This window comes from Polistes fuscatus, unplaced genomic scaffold (assembly GCF_010416935.1).
Source record: "Polistes fuscatus isolate 324 unplaced genomic scaffold, CU_Pfus_HIC Scaffold10, whole genome shotgun sequence".
Taxonomy (NCBI): Eukaryota; Metazoa; Arthropoda; class Insecta; order Hymenoptera; family Vespidae; genus Polistes; species Polistes fuscatus.
The window spans coordinates 2114043-2134404 of record NW_025112998.1 but is presented as its reverse complement, the minus strand read 5'-3'; the positions used below and the strand labels follow the sequence as shown (position 1 = coordinate 2134404).

The 20362-nt window shown below is 33.9% G+C and overlaps 1 protein-coding gene across 6 annotated transcripts in view; it reads left to right on the top strand.

Annotated features, from left to right (window-relative positions):
- The first annotated feature begins 972 nt into the window (after positions 1-972).
- The window catches only part of LOC122526003 (lachesin-like), a 217462-nt gene continuing 198072 nt past the window's right edge, over positions 973-20362 (top strand). For 2 of the 6 annotated variants that reach the window (XM_043649076.1, XM_043649069.1), the window contains exons 1-3: positions 973-1285; positions 2653-3031; positions 14527-14635. In XM_043649076.1, coding sequence (XP_043505011.1) covers positions 14566-14635 — 70 coding nt within the window. In that variant the 5' untranslated portion in view covers positions 973-1285; positions 2653-3031; positions 14527-14565. The remainder of the gene's footprint in view (positions 1286-2652; positions 3032-14526; positions 14636-20362) is intronic. The other 4 variants (XM_043649074.1, XM_043649072.1, XM_043649071.1 and 1 more) reach the window with 4 other exon arrangements.

The window sequence follows — 20362 nt, the reverse complement described above, 5'->3', positions numbered from 1 at the left end:
TCGCGGCTTTCTCGGGAAGAGTCCAGGCGAACGTGCATCTTCGGTTAATTGGGATAATCCGGATCGAAGGCGTTGCTCTTGTCGTCACTGCGGTCTCGAAATAACAACCGCAGATTCCAAGGTATTTTGCAAACTAGTACAACGCTCGTTTATTTCTTCGCATCCGTGAAGATAACAAAAAAATTTTCCCAAAATGCATGAAATGAAAAAATAAACAAGAAAATATTTATTTAATGATATGTAAAGAAAAAAGAAATTATTTCTTCGCATCCGTTATGTAAAAAAAAAAACTTTGCCAAAATGCGTAAGAAAAAAATAAACTAGAAAATATTTATTTGAAGATATGTCAAGAAAAAAGAAACGAGAAAAAAGAGAAGGAAAAAGAAAGTAAAAGTTACATACAACGTTTTCAGACGAATCAAAAATAAAAAGTAGAAAACATGTCGTCGTGGTTTATTTCGACTGAAAATTTCATAGTTTAAATAATAATATGCAAAAGTGTTTTTTCGCATGCGTTAAGGTAAAAAAGAAAACTTTGCCAAAATGCGTAAGAAAAAAATAAACTAGAAAATATTTATTTGAAGATATGTAAAGAAAAAAGAAACGAGAAAAAAGAGAAGGACAAAAAAAAGTAAAAGTTTCATACAACGTTTTCAGACGAATCGAAAATAAAAAGTAGAAAACATGTCGTCGTGGTTTATTTCGACTGAATTTTAGTAGTCTTCTGATAGTTTAAATAATAATATGTAAAAGTGTAATATGTTAATAAGGAGTTAGAACGGAAAGGGAGAAAATAATTGTCCAGTCTATGTAGGAGGGTGCAGAATAAAAGGGGGGGATAAATTTGGAGGGCGAATTGTGGCGCGCCAATGCGCTCGCGCAGCTTTCGCGCAGTCCTTGCAGGCGCGCGCGTGTCCAAAGCGTTCTCTCTCTCCCGCTTCGAGTTATATACCGGCCGGTGAGAGCAGTAGCACCGGCACCACCATCAGCACCAGGCCACTATAGAGGCCTTCTTTAGATATCTCTTTCTCTTTTTCTATCTCTCTCTCTCTCTATATATATTACTCTAAGTTCGTTAGTTCACGGTTTTCCGTCGTGTGATATTATTCCAAAGGATTGGTATTCCCATTTTTACAAAGAGAGAGAGAGCGAAGATGTTCCGTCGTCGCGTTAAACAACAAAATATTTATAACAACAAATAAAACGTAAGATTAGCAGGTACAGAAAAGGAGGGGAGAGGGAATCAGAGAGAACCAAAAATTGTTGATTACCGCGAATGAAGAAGGTGCGACGAAAAATAATCGAAATTCGGTTGTTTTATTCTTCTTCTTCTTCTTCTCCTTCAACTACGACAAATTTTGATCTACTCCATTTGTTTTGTATTTTTATTTACAATTAATATTATTTTTATCGTATAATAAATCGCTGGCGTGCGCTTTTTTTGTTTTTTTTTGTTTTTTTTTATTTTCTTAACTATTTTTATCCGTTCGATGAAAGGGGTGTAAAAATTTCAACGTTCTGTTTCTCTGTTACTTTCTATTGATCTTTATCTTTCTTACTTATATCTCAACATCGTGGTTCTCGCTTCGTAGAAGAAAGAAAGATAGAGAGAGAGAGAGAGAGAGAGAGAGAAGGAGACAGAGAGGAAGAGAAGGACTTACATAGACGTACCTACATGTAACATACACGTGTAGTGTCCGTTAATTCGGTTATCATCGATCGTCTTTGGCGAGAGGATAAACGTGCCCAAGTGTTGGGCTTCTGGCGAATTGCGAACGTGTGCAACGCGATTACACAGTGAACAATGTTCTTTTTTTCCTTTTTTTTTTCTGATCATCAGGGGGTCTAACGTAAAAATATCCAAATAAAATTTCGCATCGTCGTTTGTTCCATTAGCTTTATTTTTCTCTCTTCCTCCGAATAAATATAATTGCATAAAATTATTTCAATTCATTTTTTTTATCTCATTATTAAAACAAACGAAAAAAAAGAAAGAAAACAGAATGCAAAAATCAGTATTCGGTAACTTGTCAAGCAAAGGTGTCGTAGTCAATTGATCATTTTCAAAAATAGATTTGGAACAGCTGGCTTTATTTTTTGAATTCTTCTTCTTCTTCTTCTTCTTCATTTAAAGACAAGGGAAGGGTCAAGTTAGATAGAAAGAGTTAGTAGAGGAAATCGAGGAGGAGGAGGCGGGGGAGGAGGGAGTTTAGTAGGAAAGATCCAACGGGCCATGAGTCGTCCGAGAGATTTATGAGGATCGTTGGCGTATCGTTTGGCTCCCTACGGAAATACAATATATCCGGGCCGGATTGTACCATCGAGGATCGATGACCGACGTCTGCACAGGCATCGAAGGATCGAATAGTTTTGACGGGCATATTTCGAGTATCCCCTGTACGACCTACGCATGATTTTGTCAATGAATAATGCGCTCGGATTTATCGCTCGCTAGCGATCCTCTTCGTTTTACGTCATCGGTGTCGATTAATTAAAAAGTGTGAAAGAGCGAGGTAGAGGTAGAGGGGGAGGGAGAGGGAGAAAGATGAGTCCTCTGTGAAAACTCACCAATATTCTCGTTTTTCAACTACTTTTTTTCCTTCCTTCTTTCTCTCTCTCTCTCTTTTTCTCTCTAACTAATAATACGTTTAGAAAAGATAATTTAACACAATCGGTGTGTCGCGTTCACGTCAATGGTGATTCTTTTCGTGTGACGTTTACATACGACAACGCTACGATAACAACAATCGCCAGTAACAACAACAAAGAGGTGGAGGACTACGACAACGAGGAGGAGAACGAGGAGGAGAACGAGGACGAGAACGAGGACGAGAACGAGGACGTGATCACGTGCTAAACGATCGTACGCGTGTGTCTCTGTGTGTGTGGTGTGCCATAAATGTTTCATAGACACCCTTCGTGGTGCGGATAATATCACGATATATACCTCGTTCAAACTCAGAGAAATCGAAGCTGGATCTCGAGGATCTCGACGATATGTTCCCGGAAATCCAGCAACTGCCGTGAAAAAGTACGTATTAGCTCGACCCTCCTCCCCTGCCCTCGCCCCCGACTTTCTACCCTCTTATCATCCCACTCTTTTTTTCTTTTACCGGCTAACAATCGTTATTTGTGTGTGTGTTTCTTTTCTCTGTTGGTATTCGAACTATGCCGGAGTAACGTATCGGGGATTTAAAGGTGAATTCGGTATGTGTGTGCGTGAAAGAGGCTGATAGAGAGAGAAAGAAAGAGAAATGGTAGGGTAGGAATTACAGAGGATTTATACGCGTAGTTTAACGGACTTGCTTCAGGATTTACAATGACGAATATCTAACTCTCTAATTCTTTGTATTATACCATCGAATTCACTTGAATCATAAAAATATGTGTTGCGTGAGAAAAAATTTGAGAGACGGTTATTTATGGTTATTTCTTTCCTTCCCATCATTTTGTTTCGAGATCAAATACGTATCTCCAAATATATATATATATGTGTGTGTCTTTGAACACATTTGAACTTAAGATATGTAACAAGTCTTACGATTTAGAAACATTGTACGTATTGCATTGAAAGACTCGTTTAAGTTGTTTCCTCGTCCAATTCAAACATCAGCAAGTGTCTTTCTCATTCTCTCCCTTCGTATCCCTTTCTCTCCCTTTCTCTGTTTCTCGCTCCCTCTCGATGACTTCAAACGGTCCCTCGAGTGTACTCGACTCGAAGTGCTCTTTCAGTTACGAAGATATACGTTTGCCGATCGAAAACCATACCACGCTTTCCACCACGTCCTCGTCTTTCTTGATAGTGTGGATGCTTGCATTTTCTTATGCACGTATCTAAAAATATATATATACACAATATATTTAAATAGGGAGAGAGAGAGAGAGAAAAAGTATGAATTTTGTTGAAAGGATTCACTTAAAATTGTTTTTAAATGAAACATTTCAATAACTGTTCGCGTTGAAAATTCATTAACAATTGTTTTATTAGATTTTCCCGAGAAGACGCGGACGTTGAATCAGTGAGAAACGTCTCGAGTATCCAAAAGAGGGTACTTTTCGTCTTACGATAAAAAGAACGAGAGGAAAAAAGTAAACGAGAAAGAGAGATAGAGAGGAGGGAAAGAGTGCGAGAGAGAAACTTATTCGTATGGAGATTTCGTCGAGCTCCCTTTTCGGTTTTGTCCGAATATACACAAAGCCAGTGGTAAGCACAACTTTTCTCGTTAAGGAACACCGATCTGAATGAGCCCTTTTCTCCATACCACTACTCTCGGCATATCCTAAAGAAACGTTCGAAACGAAAGAGTCGCCGTTTTCTCGACCTTTCTTTTTCTACCTCCTTATCGCATTTTTGTCTCTCTCCTACTATTTCTTTTTTTTCTCATTCTTTTATACTGTCGCCTTTCTATAATATATATATATATATATTTTTTTTTTCTTTTTTCTATCTCTTCTCTCCTCTCTTACTTTCTTATACCTTTTATTTCTTATTCTTCGTTTTTTTTATCTTCTATCCTTTCGATCCAGCCACCACCACCACCATCACCACCACCACCACCCCATTTTACATCGTGACTCATCGCTCCAGGCATGCCGATAGTTAAAAAACTTTTAATATTAGATAAACGAGACAGACCAAGCATGATTATCTTCTTGCCGAAGTGCCATTTTTCTTTCGTATTTTTCTTCTATTCTCCTTCTTTTCTTTCTTTCTTTCTTTCTTATTTTTCTTTCTTTCTTTTTCTCGTAGTGACGACTACGAGAAAAGAACGATACAGCGGTGAAAGATGGAAACAATATGATTTTTACACGTGATCTTTTTTATTTGTATTTTTTAAGAAAATATTGAACAATTTTTATATTTCTTGTTCGATTTTCGATACATATTTTGATGAATAGTTATAAATAATTAGAATTAATTGTTAAATAGTTATTAATTGCATTTGATATTTCGTGCTCATAGATTTTATCATCTAAAGCGAAAGTTCGTATGATAGAACGAAAGACTTATCAAAAATTAAATAAGCAAACAACAGACCGATGAGAATATTAGGATTTAGAAAGTATGAATTTTCTTTAACAAATACTTACATAAATAAAAACAAAAAGGGTTGTTCTCCCGTTGAATGAACTTGTATTCATTTGTTTAACCATTTGAAATTGCGTTAATTAAAAAAGTTTGTTCGTAATGAATAATATGATTGAGCATGTCTTAAAATGTTGGAATTAGCCAATGAACGAGTTCGTTCGGTTGTTATCAATTTGAGAAATGACTTCGTGCAAATAGCGAAGAAAAGGAAAATCTCGTGTCAGTGTGGAGCGTGAGATGCAGCGTGTACACCAAAGTGATGCTTTCAAAAAACTATATCTACGTGTATATCATACCATCAAGAAAATAATACGTCTCTTAAAGTTACAACAGATCCGTCCCGTTCACTCGCAAAAGTACGCTCTCGTACGGCCATTGAAATTGTCAGAATAACCAGAGTGAGAGCGCAAAAAGCACCAAGGCGAGATGTGCTTTAGAACAGTCCCTTTCTATTTCTCTATTTATTCCTCTCTCTCTCTCTCTCTCTGTCTCTCTCATTTTTATCGCGAGCTTAAAGTTGAACGATCGAAGGATATTTTAAATACTTTCAAATGTTTTAATGAAATATCCCTCGACAACATTTTCCTTCATTTAACCGTGTAAAGTTATTTTTTTGTTTACATATATTTGTCAAAGTATTTCATTACATATACTAGTATTAACAATTAAATAATAATATAAATAAAAAGTATTAGGGTAAACGTTATTTTTGTATTTCAAGAATCGCGTTCTCGGATATTTCTGTTAAGATAGTAGGAGGAATCTTAAGAAAAGTATTAGTAAAAAAAGATAAAGGATTGGTTAGAGGAGGAGGAGGAGGAGGAGGAGGAGGAGGTTGAGAAAGATATCGGAGTCTATTGAAAGTTTTCGACGCGAGAAAAGTCCGGCTGTGTTCGACGAATGTCCGTTTCGGTGGTGCTTGCTGGAAATGGAGGGCACAACATGGAATAAATCCGCTCCGATAAAATTGAAGTACCCACCCACCACTACTACTACTCACCCCATCAAAAAACCCCCTCTCAACATCCTTGATGTGCCTCGTACAAAACTCGTTAACCTCCACCAGCATTTCCGCGTTTATCGACTCCCACGGTTTACTCCCAACGCTTCTACCCCTTTTTCTTGGCGCCATTTTTAAACGTTGTTTCTTCTTGCCAACCAATCCATTATATTTTCCTTTACAACAACGTCCCTCCATTGTCCCAATATATCACTGTTTAATAATGTCAAAAATTCACAGTTTTAATAATGTTCCATCCGTTGATACATATACACATATCTAATACTTTTTTAATCGTCAACAGTACTTTTAATTAGGAACTTTCGTAATTTTCTATAATATATGGTATCCACATTTTAAATTAAGTCAGAGACAAATGGTTCATTTGTGTTACTATTTTGAGAGGAAAACTTTCACGAGTAAAAAATATCCGCATATATGTTATACCGTACTATCAATTCTACCTAAATAATTATATCCAACAAATATACATATATATAAAATACAAAAAAAAAAAAGGAAAATGAAGACGACGATGAGTTTTTTTTAAAGGTGATTAGAATATGTGTTTTTTTTTTTGCTTCTTTTTTATTTTTACGAAACGATTCGCTTGCAAAACTCAGTTACAAATCAAAGCGATAGAAATAGAAAGAGACACAAATGTATATATATATGTATGTATATATATATATATATGTATATATATAGAGGATGTCGACGCGATCGCGCGACAAAACGCCGGTAATTACATTCCGGAAGTGAGGAGGTCGAAAAGCGGCGTGGTATGCGTCCACGGCACCGTTTTGTACCTCGAATAATTGCTGACACGCGATCCTAGCTATAGCAATAGCAACCTACCCATGCGCAGCTCGAGTTTAAACGCGTTCGTGTGGCCGATTGGACAAGAGCTCGTCACTTCCGTTTCACTCTTCTTCTCTTTCTATCCTATCACTCTTGTTCTCTTTTGTCATTCGAGTAATCTCATCAGGTATCTTCCTTCTCGTTCACTCTATTATTATTATTATTATTACATCTCTTACTAAGCATTTATTCATACGTAGTAGTAGATATATGCATGCACACACACACGCACACACACACGCGCGTATGTACGGGCGTGTAGCTTTAATTGAAAATTTAATATTCCGTTTAAGTGATTTACGTATTCAATTATCGTCCTTTGGTAGAATAAAAAATGTATTCAAACAAATATTTACGAAATTACAAAATTCATTTATTTGATAAATAAATTTGTTAAACGGGGGCTAGCTCGTTTGTAATAGGTATATATTTGAACATAGTAATAGGTAACTCTGTAAGATGATCGTCCAATTAATCGGTGATAGTTAACTTTTCGTTTATTTAACATGCATGTGTTTGTGTTAGATATATGTATATTCAATATTCTCATTTATAATTTTAAAATGACACCAAACTTTGTGTATGCACCTTAACTTTCGAATGATTCCGAATTCGTGTTTTCTAGTTAATTTAAGGTTTCATTATGATGACAATGATGATGATGATGATGATGATTATGTCATCACAGTAGAATTTAATTATTATTGTTATAGGTAATAACGTTAAAATATATTTTATGACATTTAACGTTTGTCCACGTACCTAACTATCTTCTTTACTATAGCCACTGTAATATCTTTTTCTTTAGCTTCACCAAGCTTCATCCCTCCTTCCTGTTTGCGTTGCTTCATCACTTGTCTTCTTCCACGTTTTTATGACCGATGGATAATAAAAGTAATACCGGTCGTAAAGAAAAAGGCGTTGCACTATATCGGATCAGTCTCCGAATAGTATTTTCTACCTTTTCGGAAGCTTTTACGGTTACCAGATGTCCTGTATTCACTCGTTTAAGATTATGGTTGACAATACATTTGGTTAGATTTCGTCGTACGATTTTTCACTCATGTACTACTCGTACACATGTAACCAACGAGTTATCGACTTTTTTTTTTATTATCTTCCAATCTTTTTCCATAGAAATGAAAAAAAAAAAACAATTGTGCATTTTGTCAAGTGAAATACTCGATGACGGGCAACCACGAAATCATCGTGCCAACCATTCGTGAAATGATCCAAGTAACTAACTATAATTACGTTTGGACGTTATTAATTGTGGTATAATTATCGAGCAACATCGTGGATGGCTTATTTTCTATGAATGCATAGAAATGTAATACATATATGTATATATATATGTATATATACATCGGTATAGGAATTTTGAAATGTCATCAAACGAGAGATTTGATATTGAATATTCTATTCAATTAAATGGGTAGGAATGTCAACGTTGATCATTCATCTTTATCATATTTAATCGAGCATATATTTTATTATATATACCGAACACTGCATTTTCTTAACACTTTATATTCAATAATAGAATAGAGAACATTCGATATTAAAAGTAAATATTAATAATTGTCAAATTAATCTTCAATTAAAAAAGTTATTTTCTTAACGTATTGTATATACAAATATTTCGCATAATACATAGATAAAAACGATGTATCCGTATAGAAGACAGTAGTTAGAAAATATCGGAATGGGTGACTCCACTATGGTCACACAATTTGTACGAGGCAACGTTAAAAGCATACCACTGTAAAAGGTCTAATCACAGCGAATGTATTTGCGTCTGGACGTGGGATACGTTAATGGATGATAAAGTTAAAAATCGATGATAGACGATACGTCACGTGGAAGAGAAAATGCAATAACCTCGACGAATATGATTATTTACCGACGTACATATATCTGTGGATACGTCGTTGAAATCAAGTGAAAGAAGAAGAGAGAGGGAAAGAGAGAGAACAAAAAAAATAGAAAAATAGATAGGTATACACGTTTCTATTTATATTGTGAATCACATAAACGCATACAAATATATATATATATGTGTCTATGTGTAGATACAAATATATATATATTTAGTAACGTCAAGTAACATTTACAAAAGGTAAAGCAATATTCGTTATCGTCGAAGTTATTTTAATCGTAGAATGGTGAGAACGGACACGTGATAGATCGACGGGAAATACGTTATTGGTGCATTTCGTCAGGACGAAAATGAATTAAAGTGCCGATCTTTGCCGACGTGTCTCGATATATGAATATCGAAGTTGGCTCCGTAGTGCCAACCCGTTAAATTTCCTTCTAATTCGACATCGGTCATGACGTATTTTCGTATGTAGTACTTTTACAAAAATTAGATGCATAGAATGCACCCGCATAAATTTTTACGTAGGGTCATACAAAAAAAGAAAAAAAAGAAAAATGAAATCGTATCAATCCCGAATGACCCGAAAAATCGACTAAATTTAGTTTGAATATTTTTATTTCTCCCGAGTATTTGGTTATATTCGTTTTTTTTTAGTATTATTCTTTATACTTGTAGAACATCAATTGGGTCAAGTTACGCATAAAGCTATCAACGTTCGATGAAGATACCATTTAGGTTATTCAAGTTTATGACGTAACATGATATTTTACGATGTTACGAGGTAAAAAACAAAATCGTACGAAGCAAGAGCAAAACAGTGGATCAGTTAAAAAGAGTTATGAGAAGTAAGAGTAGAGTGAGTTAGAGGAGGTTTCAACGATATCGATGGGACAGGGCCGATTTTTGGGGCCAAACTTGACGTTTAACGAACGCTGCCAGACCTTTTGATTTACAGGACAGTTTGATTTCCAAGCCGTGGGACAATAACCGCCAATTTGTAAATCGCCTCGTAAATCTGAAAGCGTGCTGTGCTCGATCGCGTTACCAGCCTTCTATTTTTTTTTCCTCTCCCTCTCTCTCTCTCTCTCTCTCTCTCTCTCTTTCTCTCTACCTCTGTCTATCTTTCACCTTTTTTCCTATGTTTATTTTTTTATTTTTTTTTTCTCCCCCAATCCTCCCTCCAAACCAATTCGCTGATTGCGTTAAACAATCAGCGTTGTTAAAAGAGTTTCATGTCGTAGTCGTCGTATGTTAGTTTTAATCGTAGAGACTAGTTGTTATAGTTAACATTTTAGTTTGTAAATATATATGTATACATACAGTGGAACGTAAAATGCGAAAGAAAATTATTGACAAATCGTGATCATTTTTAGCGTAGGGGGTTTTTGTTTGTCCTTTTTCTTTTTTTTTTTTTTTTTGGCAGATTAATCGTTTCGGTCGCAATCGTTCGCGTTCGTTCGTTCGTTCGATCGATCGAAACTAGGACGAGTATTTGTTCTCCAAACACTTTTTTTTTTGTTTTTATTTTATTTTATTTTATTTTTTTCTTTTCTCTACGAACTATATATTTTAATCCTATATTACCCAATTTGTATTGTGTCGGGGTGTGATAAAAAAAAAAATTAGAGATGCTATGAAACTTATATTATATTAGGTTGTTACATAAGTTTCTTCCTTTTTTTTTGATGCCACTTCAATAAGATTCTTGAGACTTATTTGCAAAATATTCATCGAGGTGCACTTTTATTTCACTTTCGGATTTGCGACATTCGTATATTGTAACATTGTTTTTTCGAGAATAAATTGAAATTTTGTTTCTGTTGTTAAGAATAGTCTAATTAAAAAATAAAAAAAAAACAAACTAAAAAAGAATGAATATCAAAAGTGAAAGACGTAGAGGTGTATTCCGATAATTGATCGATTAATTGTTCGGTCTATTTTATCAAAATCCTTTTCTCCAATTACGTCGTTCGATTTAGCGATCGTATGTAAAATGAGATTATATTCAAATGTCGTTTTCATCGAGTAACTTTGAATCTCCATTTCATATCTCTCTCTCTCTCTCTCTTTCTCTTTCTCTCTCTTTCTCTGTCTAACTCTTACTCAGTCAGACTCTTTATTTCTGTTCGAAGAACAAAAAAGAAAAAATTCATTCTAATTTGATCGGTATAATAATAGCCGTGTCTTCTCGTTCGTATGATCAAATCTTGAAGTAATTATGAGAGGAGATAATCTTTTTAAAGATTTAAACTTAATTTCTTACATTATACATATATACTTCATTAATATTATTACCTAATTATTACCTATAGTTACACCTGTTATTAAATTTTATCCTCGAAGTCATCGCAGGATAAGAACGTTAAAACGAATGAACCTTCGTTGAAAGAATTACATGGAGATGAAAAAAAATGCGAAAATCAGGACGCAAATATCGATGCGTCTCGGAATTAGAAAAGAAAGTAATTTAAAAAAGTATATTAATAGTTATTTAATATGTACGCAAATGTATATACTACTAATCAATCTGAAATAAAAGAACAGTTAATTAAAATATTCAAATAATTGTTAAATAATCGATAGAAGTATTTCTACCGTTGAAATGGATCATTGTTCTCTAAAAAAATTACTTTTATTGAAAGTTGTTTATATGACTTTCCAAATAAGGAAATTCCATTTACTAAGAATATTATTACCGTTGAACACATGCTCCCCGTATCCATTTCAACGGTGGATTTCGAAGAGGACGGTACATAAATCTTATACTCCGAGCTTTTAGACAACAATAGACACTTCTATCGATTAATTAACAATTATTTTAATACTCTAATGTATTCTACTTATGTTTCAGATTGTTTAAAACGCATATACATTTTTTTCAACATTATATTTCTATTCGCATACATTAAACGTTAAAGATAGAAAAAGAAAATCATTACAGCGTTGAAACACGTTCTTTTAATTAACAACCAATGATATCATCAAAGAAATATATTTAATTAAATGAAAAAAACAAAGAAAAAAAAAAAGAAATAAAAGGTACAGAAGAAGGGGAGAAAAAAAGCAAATAATTAACTTCGGTTATTTGCAAAGTCATTCACATTTATTTCCTTCCATTTCAATCTCATTTTCTTTTCTCCTTTCTCCGATTTCTTTTTCTCTCTCCCCCTTTTTGTTTTTTGTTCTTTCTCCTTCAGAAATTCGATCGTTTACGAAACGTCAAGTGTACACATATATAAATACATACATACATACCTACACGCAAAAGGAACATACACATGTATGCATGTACCTACTACCTCAAAGAGAGAGAGAGAGAGAGAGAGAGAGAAAGCATGGCCTCTTAAAAGCTGGATCAAATGTAGGTTAAGCGAACGTAAATTTCCTCCTGCCCCCCATTCCCCCGCCACCCCCCCTTTTTTTCTTCTTTTTATTTTTTACTTCCTACTCGATATCACCCACGCTTTTCTCGTTTCTCGCTTTTAAAAAACACGCTTATCGATTTCCTTCTAGTTCCGGGGATGGGTGGTAAGGGAGGGTAGGGGGGAGGGAAAGGGAGAAACTCGTATGCTCGTTAATAATTTCACGCTAAGCGTTCATGGAATGTTTAGTCAATAGTCAAAGCAAAAATGTCGGGCGCTTTAACTTCATTATCGTTCGTTGCGCACAAGTAACTCGCAAGAAATAATGAACCGTATAACTACCGACACACATTTTCATTCTACAAACGGGGATATTAATTATCATTTTTCTTTTCTTTTCTTTTTTTTTTTCCTTTCTATTTTCTTTTTCTTTTTCTTTTTCTTTTGCGCAGGTAATGATTAAAATTTACGTAGTTGCATTAAAATAAACATTACTCTAGAGTAGAAATGATATTTTTTTTGTATTTTTTTCTTTTTATTGGAGAAGAAGTCGAGAAAAAGAATAAGAGAATGAGATAAAGATATATATATAAGAAACAGAGAGAGAGAGAGAGAGAGAAAGAAGATTCATGAACAATATACGCAGCTTTTAATAATTCCGCAGCGTTACCGTCGGCTGGATTAATATTTCAGAGAAACTCTCTTCCTTCTCCCACTCCTTTTCCTCCCTCTCTCTCTCTCTCTCTCTCTTTTTTTTAACTCCATTTTCTTTCCTCCTTCCCCCTATATTTTTTCCTCTTTCTTTTTGTTACATTTCACTTACGATTCCGTATACATCGAAGTACGACGAACCGGTATACCGGATAGAATAAATCTCGATGCAGTAATGGGAGAAAAGATGAAAAAGTAAAAAGAGAAATAAGGTATAGCAGTGAAGGAGAGAGAGAGAGAGAGAGAAAGGGATAGAGAAAAATATGGCAACTTCATTTTGAAGTTTAATTCAATGTAGGACTCAGACTCCGTGTACCGTGCAATCTCCTGCGTGGATACGTATATTGAATGTATGAGGATGTTACTGCGTGATGTTACTCAGTGTATACAAGAGAGAGAGAGAGAGAGAGAGAGAAGGAAGGAGGGTTGGGTGTCAAAGAGGGAGAGTGAGAGAGGTGGGTGGGTACACTAGGGTAGGTAGGTAGGTAGGTAGGTGGGTGGGTGGATAGGTATAGGAGTAACCATCGTAGATGATTGTACAGGAGGAATATCCAGCAGGAACTTGTATGCGTCTCCAATCGCATAGCTTCTACTACGTCTTGTCGAGTGGCGAAGCTGCATTACGGTCCAGTAAATCTGATTAATATCGAGCGTTTCGTTAATTAACATGTCAGTCTATCACATTGATTCGGCCATGCGTTAATCATTTCTCACGGTATCTCTATTATAACATGAAATTCCATGGAATTCAATCCTTACATCAACAGAATCCAGCACAGAATCTTTTTTCAAGAACTAATTCAAGATGTGTTTGTATGTATTAATGCTTTGGGTAGTATGGATAGTTTGTAATCAACGTTTCATTCGTTTTTCGTCATTAATTATATCACTCTCCAAAAGCAAAATAAAGAGAGGGAGAGGGGAAAGGCGAGGGGAAAGAAATAAAGTTAGAAATAATAAAAAAAGGCCAGAGATGTCAACGAGTTTATTCGACTAATTTTAACCCTCCTCTGATTACTCGTATTTAACTTTGATATCTTGAAACGATATCCCACTTGACGTTTGCTCTTATAACGTTTCTGTAAGAGCTTTATATACGTTCGTTCTTTTATAGAAATATATTCTGCATCTTTTGGTTTAGATTAGATCAAAGATTACTGATGATACTTTCAAGATTCACGATATATAGATTTTTTTTTCTTTTCCTTTATATTCTTTATATTCATTCGATAGGCAAGTGTCGGAATAGGATTTGGGTTACTAGATTTGTCTTTTTTTTTCTTCTTTTCTAGAAAAATCGTACGCGTTAAAATCCGAATGAATTTCACATTCCGCGATTGTTTTTTTCCTCTTCTGCATCTTGTATTATTGTTTGTTCCTTTCCTTTCCTTTTTTTTTTTTATCGAAATCGTGCTTTAATCCACCCATATGGGGAAGGATGATAGTGCATTCTGCTGACAAATGGTCGCTTACATACTCTATCGATTCAAGCATCGCGTAGTCTTCCGTTTGGTGTTTCGAATCTTGATGGAGTGTACACGGAAGTACGTGTACGAGTCTCGAATTTGCATTTGAACACGTTTGCATAACACTGAGAGCACGTACGAACGTACTGTTGCAGGTGAACCACGTGATATAAAGAGTAACAACGACTGGGAAAATGGCAGACAGACCAAAAAGTCGATACCTGACTTTCAGCATACTTCATATCGTTACGTTAATGTGCCAAGGTAAGTCGTTATCCAAATCTTTATTATCTTAATAATATTACTTTTCAGTTATTAAATAAAATACACAACAGAGAAACGTATTTTCGTAGGATCAAGGTTCGCGATAATGAACCAATATTTCAAATCGTTAACTAGAAATTTATTCATTGGATAAAAAAGATGAATAATTAAATTTGATTACTAATAACGCACGAACGTTAGAGCTTTCTTGATCGATTAATTAAAATATCAACGTAACGTTATATCATACCAAAGTTGGTTGAAATAATAACGGAATAAAGAATCGTGTGTTTAAGTAAAATATATTTCATGTTACGTTGGATTCATTAACGTAACGTCAGAATCGTATTTATCTAGAAATCAACTGGATGATATATACGAACCCTCTTTTATTTTTCGTTATAATATTCGCGTTTTGTTAGTTCACCTTTCGTTAATAAACGATAACGAAACTAATTGGAATATTATTTAAAGCATGCATTTGTAAACGCGTGAAAATTCCAAATTTCCCCAGTCCTAGGGAATAATTTGTCATTTGAAAGCAATACCTGGCCCAACTCAACACGGTCCAATGAAACTTTCATTTTATTCAAAGTAGTTAGGGCTCTTAGCGTTCGGTAAAAGCCGCCATGTTATTTACTACTCAAGTTGACATTCATGTCTCGTCGTAGTGTTGCTGCTGCTATTGCTGCTGCACACGGATTCTGTATCTCCATTTCTCTATCTCTCTCACTAGATCGTAGAAAAGCCTTTACTGCCACTCTGCTTTCTACGTAGACTCAATGAGAGAATTAGTGCGAATCGACGAAGATTATGGATCTTCTCGGTTCGTCCCTCGTTTTCTAGCTTTCAATCGTGCGAATATTATTGCTGAATGAAATATTAAGCTCTTATCAAAGTATGTTAACAACTAAACGTTTTCCAAAATTACATTCCACCAATTCTCGGCGAATAATAATTTCATTTTAAACTTGTCAAAAAAAGAAAAGAAAAAAAAGAACAAGATTTGAAAACAGTTCTAACTATCACAACTCGGCTAAAAAGAATTCAACCGTTGGCAGTATTTTTAACACGTCATATTGTGTGTTTTATTTAATACTAATATATTAATAAAAAATAAATATTTCGATGTGTTTCCTACCTCATATAATAATACTTTTGACTTATATTACTTTGAATTATCGTATTTTGTAAATATCAGGAATCTTATTCGCGAGTTAATTGTTTAAAATAGATCAAATATCGATGATAAATGTATCTTAATCATTTTTCCATAACTAAAAAGCACGAATTGTGATACGGTAGATGAGTTAAAACACATTTATAAGAAATATATCGCTGACGCTGGCGTCCACTTTACCTCATGACCCGCAATGAAATTTTCGTAGTTACGTAGTAATATAGTATAAACGTGGTGTACGTCGCTCACCTACACCTACACGGTTAAAAAGCGTGCTTTATGAGCTTCAACGAATTCTGCCGCGAGCAAAGTTCGGTTGGTGCCGCCGCGTCAAATAAATTTAAACGCTTCTAACTTTACACGAAACTGCTCCATCGACAAAATATATATACATATATACATATGTAAATACATAGTTATACATTCCTGTGTTTGGCTAGGTATATATACATACTATCTATATATGTGCACATATAGTTACACATTTGTATAGAATTATATTTAATACATACGGTGATTCCCAAAAGTACACTAAACTATGACTTATTATACTTTTCGGCTTCGTATTTCGGTTGTTTATTAATCAATCGTTCTGCTTATTGTTTTTAACGATAAATCATTTATCGATATTGATCATTTATTTTACAAATTTACATATGTATGTTATAACGTCAATTGAAAAAAAGAATTCTTCTCGCATAATAACTTATGTCAAGCAACTATGATCACGTTTAGTACACCATGGATGGGTGAGACCCGTTGGAAAAAAACCGTGTGTTGTTGATTTCAAAAAGGTTGTAAAAAAAAATGATCACTTTTGAAAAGAGGATTTGTAGCGATATATTTGTAAAAATAAAAAACAAGATTAAAAATATTTGTTTATAACGAAAACAAAAGAGGAATGAAAAACACCAAAGTGGGTCATCGGAAGATTTTTTTGTCGTCCATTACAGACGTTCGCAAATCTCTTAAAACTTTAGAATGGCAATCGTAAAACGTACCGAAGTTTATTCCACAGCTGTTTAATATATCTCGTTATACAAAGAGAGAGAGAGAGAGAGAAAGAGAAAGAGAGAAAGAGAGAAAAAGAGAGAATGGTCGAGATTTAGTTTTCTTATTTAGCGATAATTACGAACGTTCTCTTTATCGAGTTTTAATGCAAATGGGGGAATAGAAACTTTACTTAATCGTTAGTTTCCTTTATTTTGTCTCTATCGATAATACATAATTACGTGGATCGTATTAATCATATCACAAAGGTGTCGAATTTTGATTAAACATTTAGCCAATATTCAAAATGATATTCGGATAAATACGATGAGACAAAACTTGACGTATCTATTATAGAATAGACAAGTTTTTGATATTTGAAATTACGTTTACGTCAAATTCGTTTCTTCTTCTTCTTCTTCTCTATATACATTTTTATCTAAAGTTGAAGAAGAATATCGTAAAATTGTAAGAGTTCTTTGGTTGCATCGACGTTGGGAAAATTTCAAAAATTTCTTCAAAGAAAAGAAAAGGCATCATCTGTCGTTGTAATCGAAGGTTATGAGAAAGGTCCAGCAGCAAGACATTTTCTCTATCTCTCTCTCTCTCTCTCTCTGTTTGATTCTCTTGAAGATGCATACGTGTTCTTTTTCTTGTTCTTCTCATTCCTCTTGTTCTTTTTCTAACATAGTTCCTCGTTCGAGAACAAAAACGAGATTGATATCGTTCGGAATAGCGATGGGATCGAGATCGTTTCATGCAGGAAAGGAAAACGTGCGAGCTGCATTCTATCTCTATCTCTTTCTTCCTCTTTCCTTTCCTTTCCTTTCCCTTTTTTCTTTCCTTCTTTCTATATCTATCTATCTATCTATCTATCTATCTATCTATCTATCTATCTATTCTTTCTTTTTCGTGGCTTTCTTCTATGCAAGAAAATTTTCGCGTGACGGCCAATCAACGTCTTCTTTCTTCTCTTCTACTCTTCTTCCACGCATATAAACGAGACTGTAGACGAGCCTGACGTGTCTCTTCGAAAATCCACGTAAATATCAAAAAGTATGTGCACGCGTGTCTCTGTGTGTGTCTGTCTGTCTGTCTGTGTGTATCTTTCATCTCTGATCTGTTATGCCGAAGAAAAATACGAACACGTTGTATTCACGTCAAATAATCGCATTATCTTTTTTAATCATAAGAATGATACATATGAGCCGTTTATTTTGAAAGTGGCCTAACTCCATATAACCTTAAATTGAGATATTTAAAGATTTGCGTTTCAATGCAATTAAAAATATACGTAAAGAATAACAATGACTTATGTTGCTTAAGTGTATCTAAAGGTGTTCAATTTACAGTTTCTATTAAAATAATGGCAATTATTAAGTGAATAATATGCGTTTTCTTACCAAGAATGGAGTTAGGCCACTTTCAAAATTAACAACCAGATTCGTTATAAAATTTGAAGGAACCGAAGTCCATTCAACATAATTTAAGATGCTTCAAATTGCGAAAAAACAATACTTATTTTATTTTACATATCTTTATAACACTTTAAAAACATAAATTATGCGATTCAAAATATTTTTTACAAACATAAATTACAAAACAATTTTCTACTCATCTACATTTTGTGTATGTGAAATGGATTTAAAGAAATCATGATGTTCCGGTGGTATATATCGTAATAAGTCAATTATGTCCTTAAATTTTGCGGTTGTAATTTGTCTTATAGTTTTATACAGTCAATACAATATTTTCGAACTTTCTTGTCTACCCCGACGTGGTATTAAATTCAGGACTTTCAAATTTTCGTTTTCATTCATTGATGTCTTATAGAAAATCTTATTCATTTTTGACAAAACGCATCCAACATATTTTTAACCAGTTTATTGGTTCTCCGTTAGAATTCTTGACCCTTTTAAAAATTGCGTCTTCTAATAATTTTGTTAATACAAAATCTTCTTGTCTCATTTCATGTACAATAAAGTTATTGCCTTTCCGACACTTTTTGATAATATTGTAATACTCTCGGGGGACAAACAGTAAATTATTTTTTTTTAATGCCGTTTCTACCACACCAAAATCTCTACTCCTAATGGAGTTAGGCCACTTTCAAAATAAACGGTTCAGTGATTCAACTAACTCTGAAAACTTACGTGTCCAGAATTACCGTATTTACTCGGAATATAAAAAATCTTAAATGCTTTATTGATAGATAATTTGAAGCTGTACATGTTACCGTGGGTAACCGGAAAAAAATGAAAAATGGAGTTAGGCCACTTTCAAAATAAACGGCTCATATATACATATGTGTGTATGTGCATGAATGTGTGTGTATGTGTATTTTTGATGTTTAATCTATTATGATAATGTAATATTTGAGCTCGTTGTATTCGCGTGAGATAATTGAATTTTCTTTTTTTTTTTTAAATCGTAGAAATGTTTCATTAATTAAGAATTCGATACGATTAATTAATCGAATACAATTAGAAACAAAAACAAAGGTTCAATAATATTGCAAATTTAAACGGAGATTTAAAATTAAAAGGAGATACGTTTAAATAAAATAAAAATACAATTTAAGAATTTAAGAATAAGTAATTTGTACTGATTCATTATTTCCACATGGTACACATACACGCATATATATTTAAACGTTCTATCTAAAACGTAATGAAAGCGGAGAGTATACGGAAAGGAAGGTAGATAAAAAAAAAAAAAGAAAATCGTAACTAAAGCTGCTTACATTTATCAAGCGTATTACGAGAAGCATGTTTCGAAAGATAAAGAAAACAAATGTTTCAGTAGGAGGAAATCGAAAAAGTTTTCACAAGTCAACAGGCTGCGATTAACATTTTTCAAAGAAGAGAATAGAGAACGAGTAACATTTACGTATGCACATAAAGAATGACAATCGATGTTGAACGTTACAGTTTTCCCAACGTTTTTTCCTTAATGAATCCCTATACCCTTTACCCTTTATCCCAGTCCCCTCACAACCTCTCCCTTTTTTCCGAAGTAAACAAAAAGATTTGTGCATTTGCATAAATATCGTGCACGCTCGGAAACGTTGAAATTTTTTCGAAAAAAAAATAGTGAAAAACAAATGTATATATTATATATATATAAATATATAAATATATAAATATATACATGACGAAAGAGAAAGCACGATTAGCATAAGAACCGTTTACTTGTGAATGAATTAAACGAGAAGTTAAAAAAGTACGTAAACCAAGAATCCTTTTGCGAATACTTTATTCGAAGTTATGCAAATAGCTTAATAGAAGTAGAAGAATTTAGACTGTAGTAGTGATAGTAGTAATAGTAGTAGTGGTAAATCTCTCCAAGTCATATTGAATCCGTTATGATATGAAGGTAAATCCCTAAATTCAAATGCTTTCGTTTTGGTATATAACCGATAAGGTTCCTCTTTTATTTTTTTCCATTTTCCTTTTCTCTTTTCATTATAGACCAAATGGAAAAAAAAAAAACTTCTTTTATAGTTCGGTCAACGTTGTAAATCTTAACTTTAAAGGAAAGAAATAGACATGATGGTT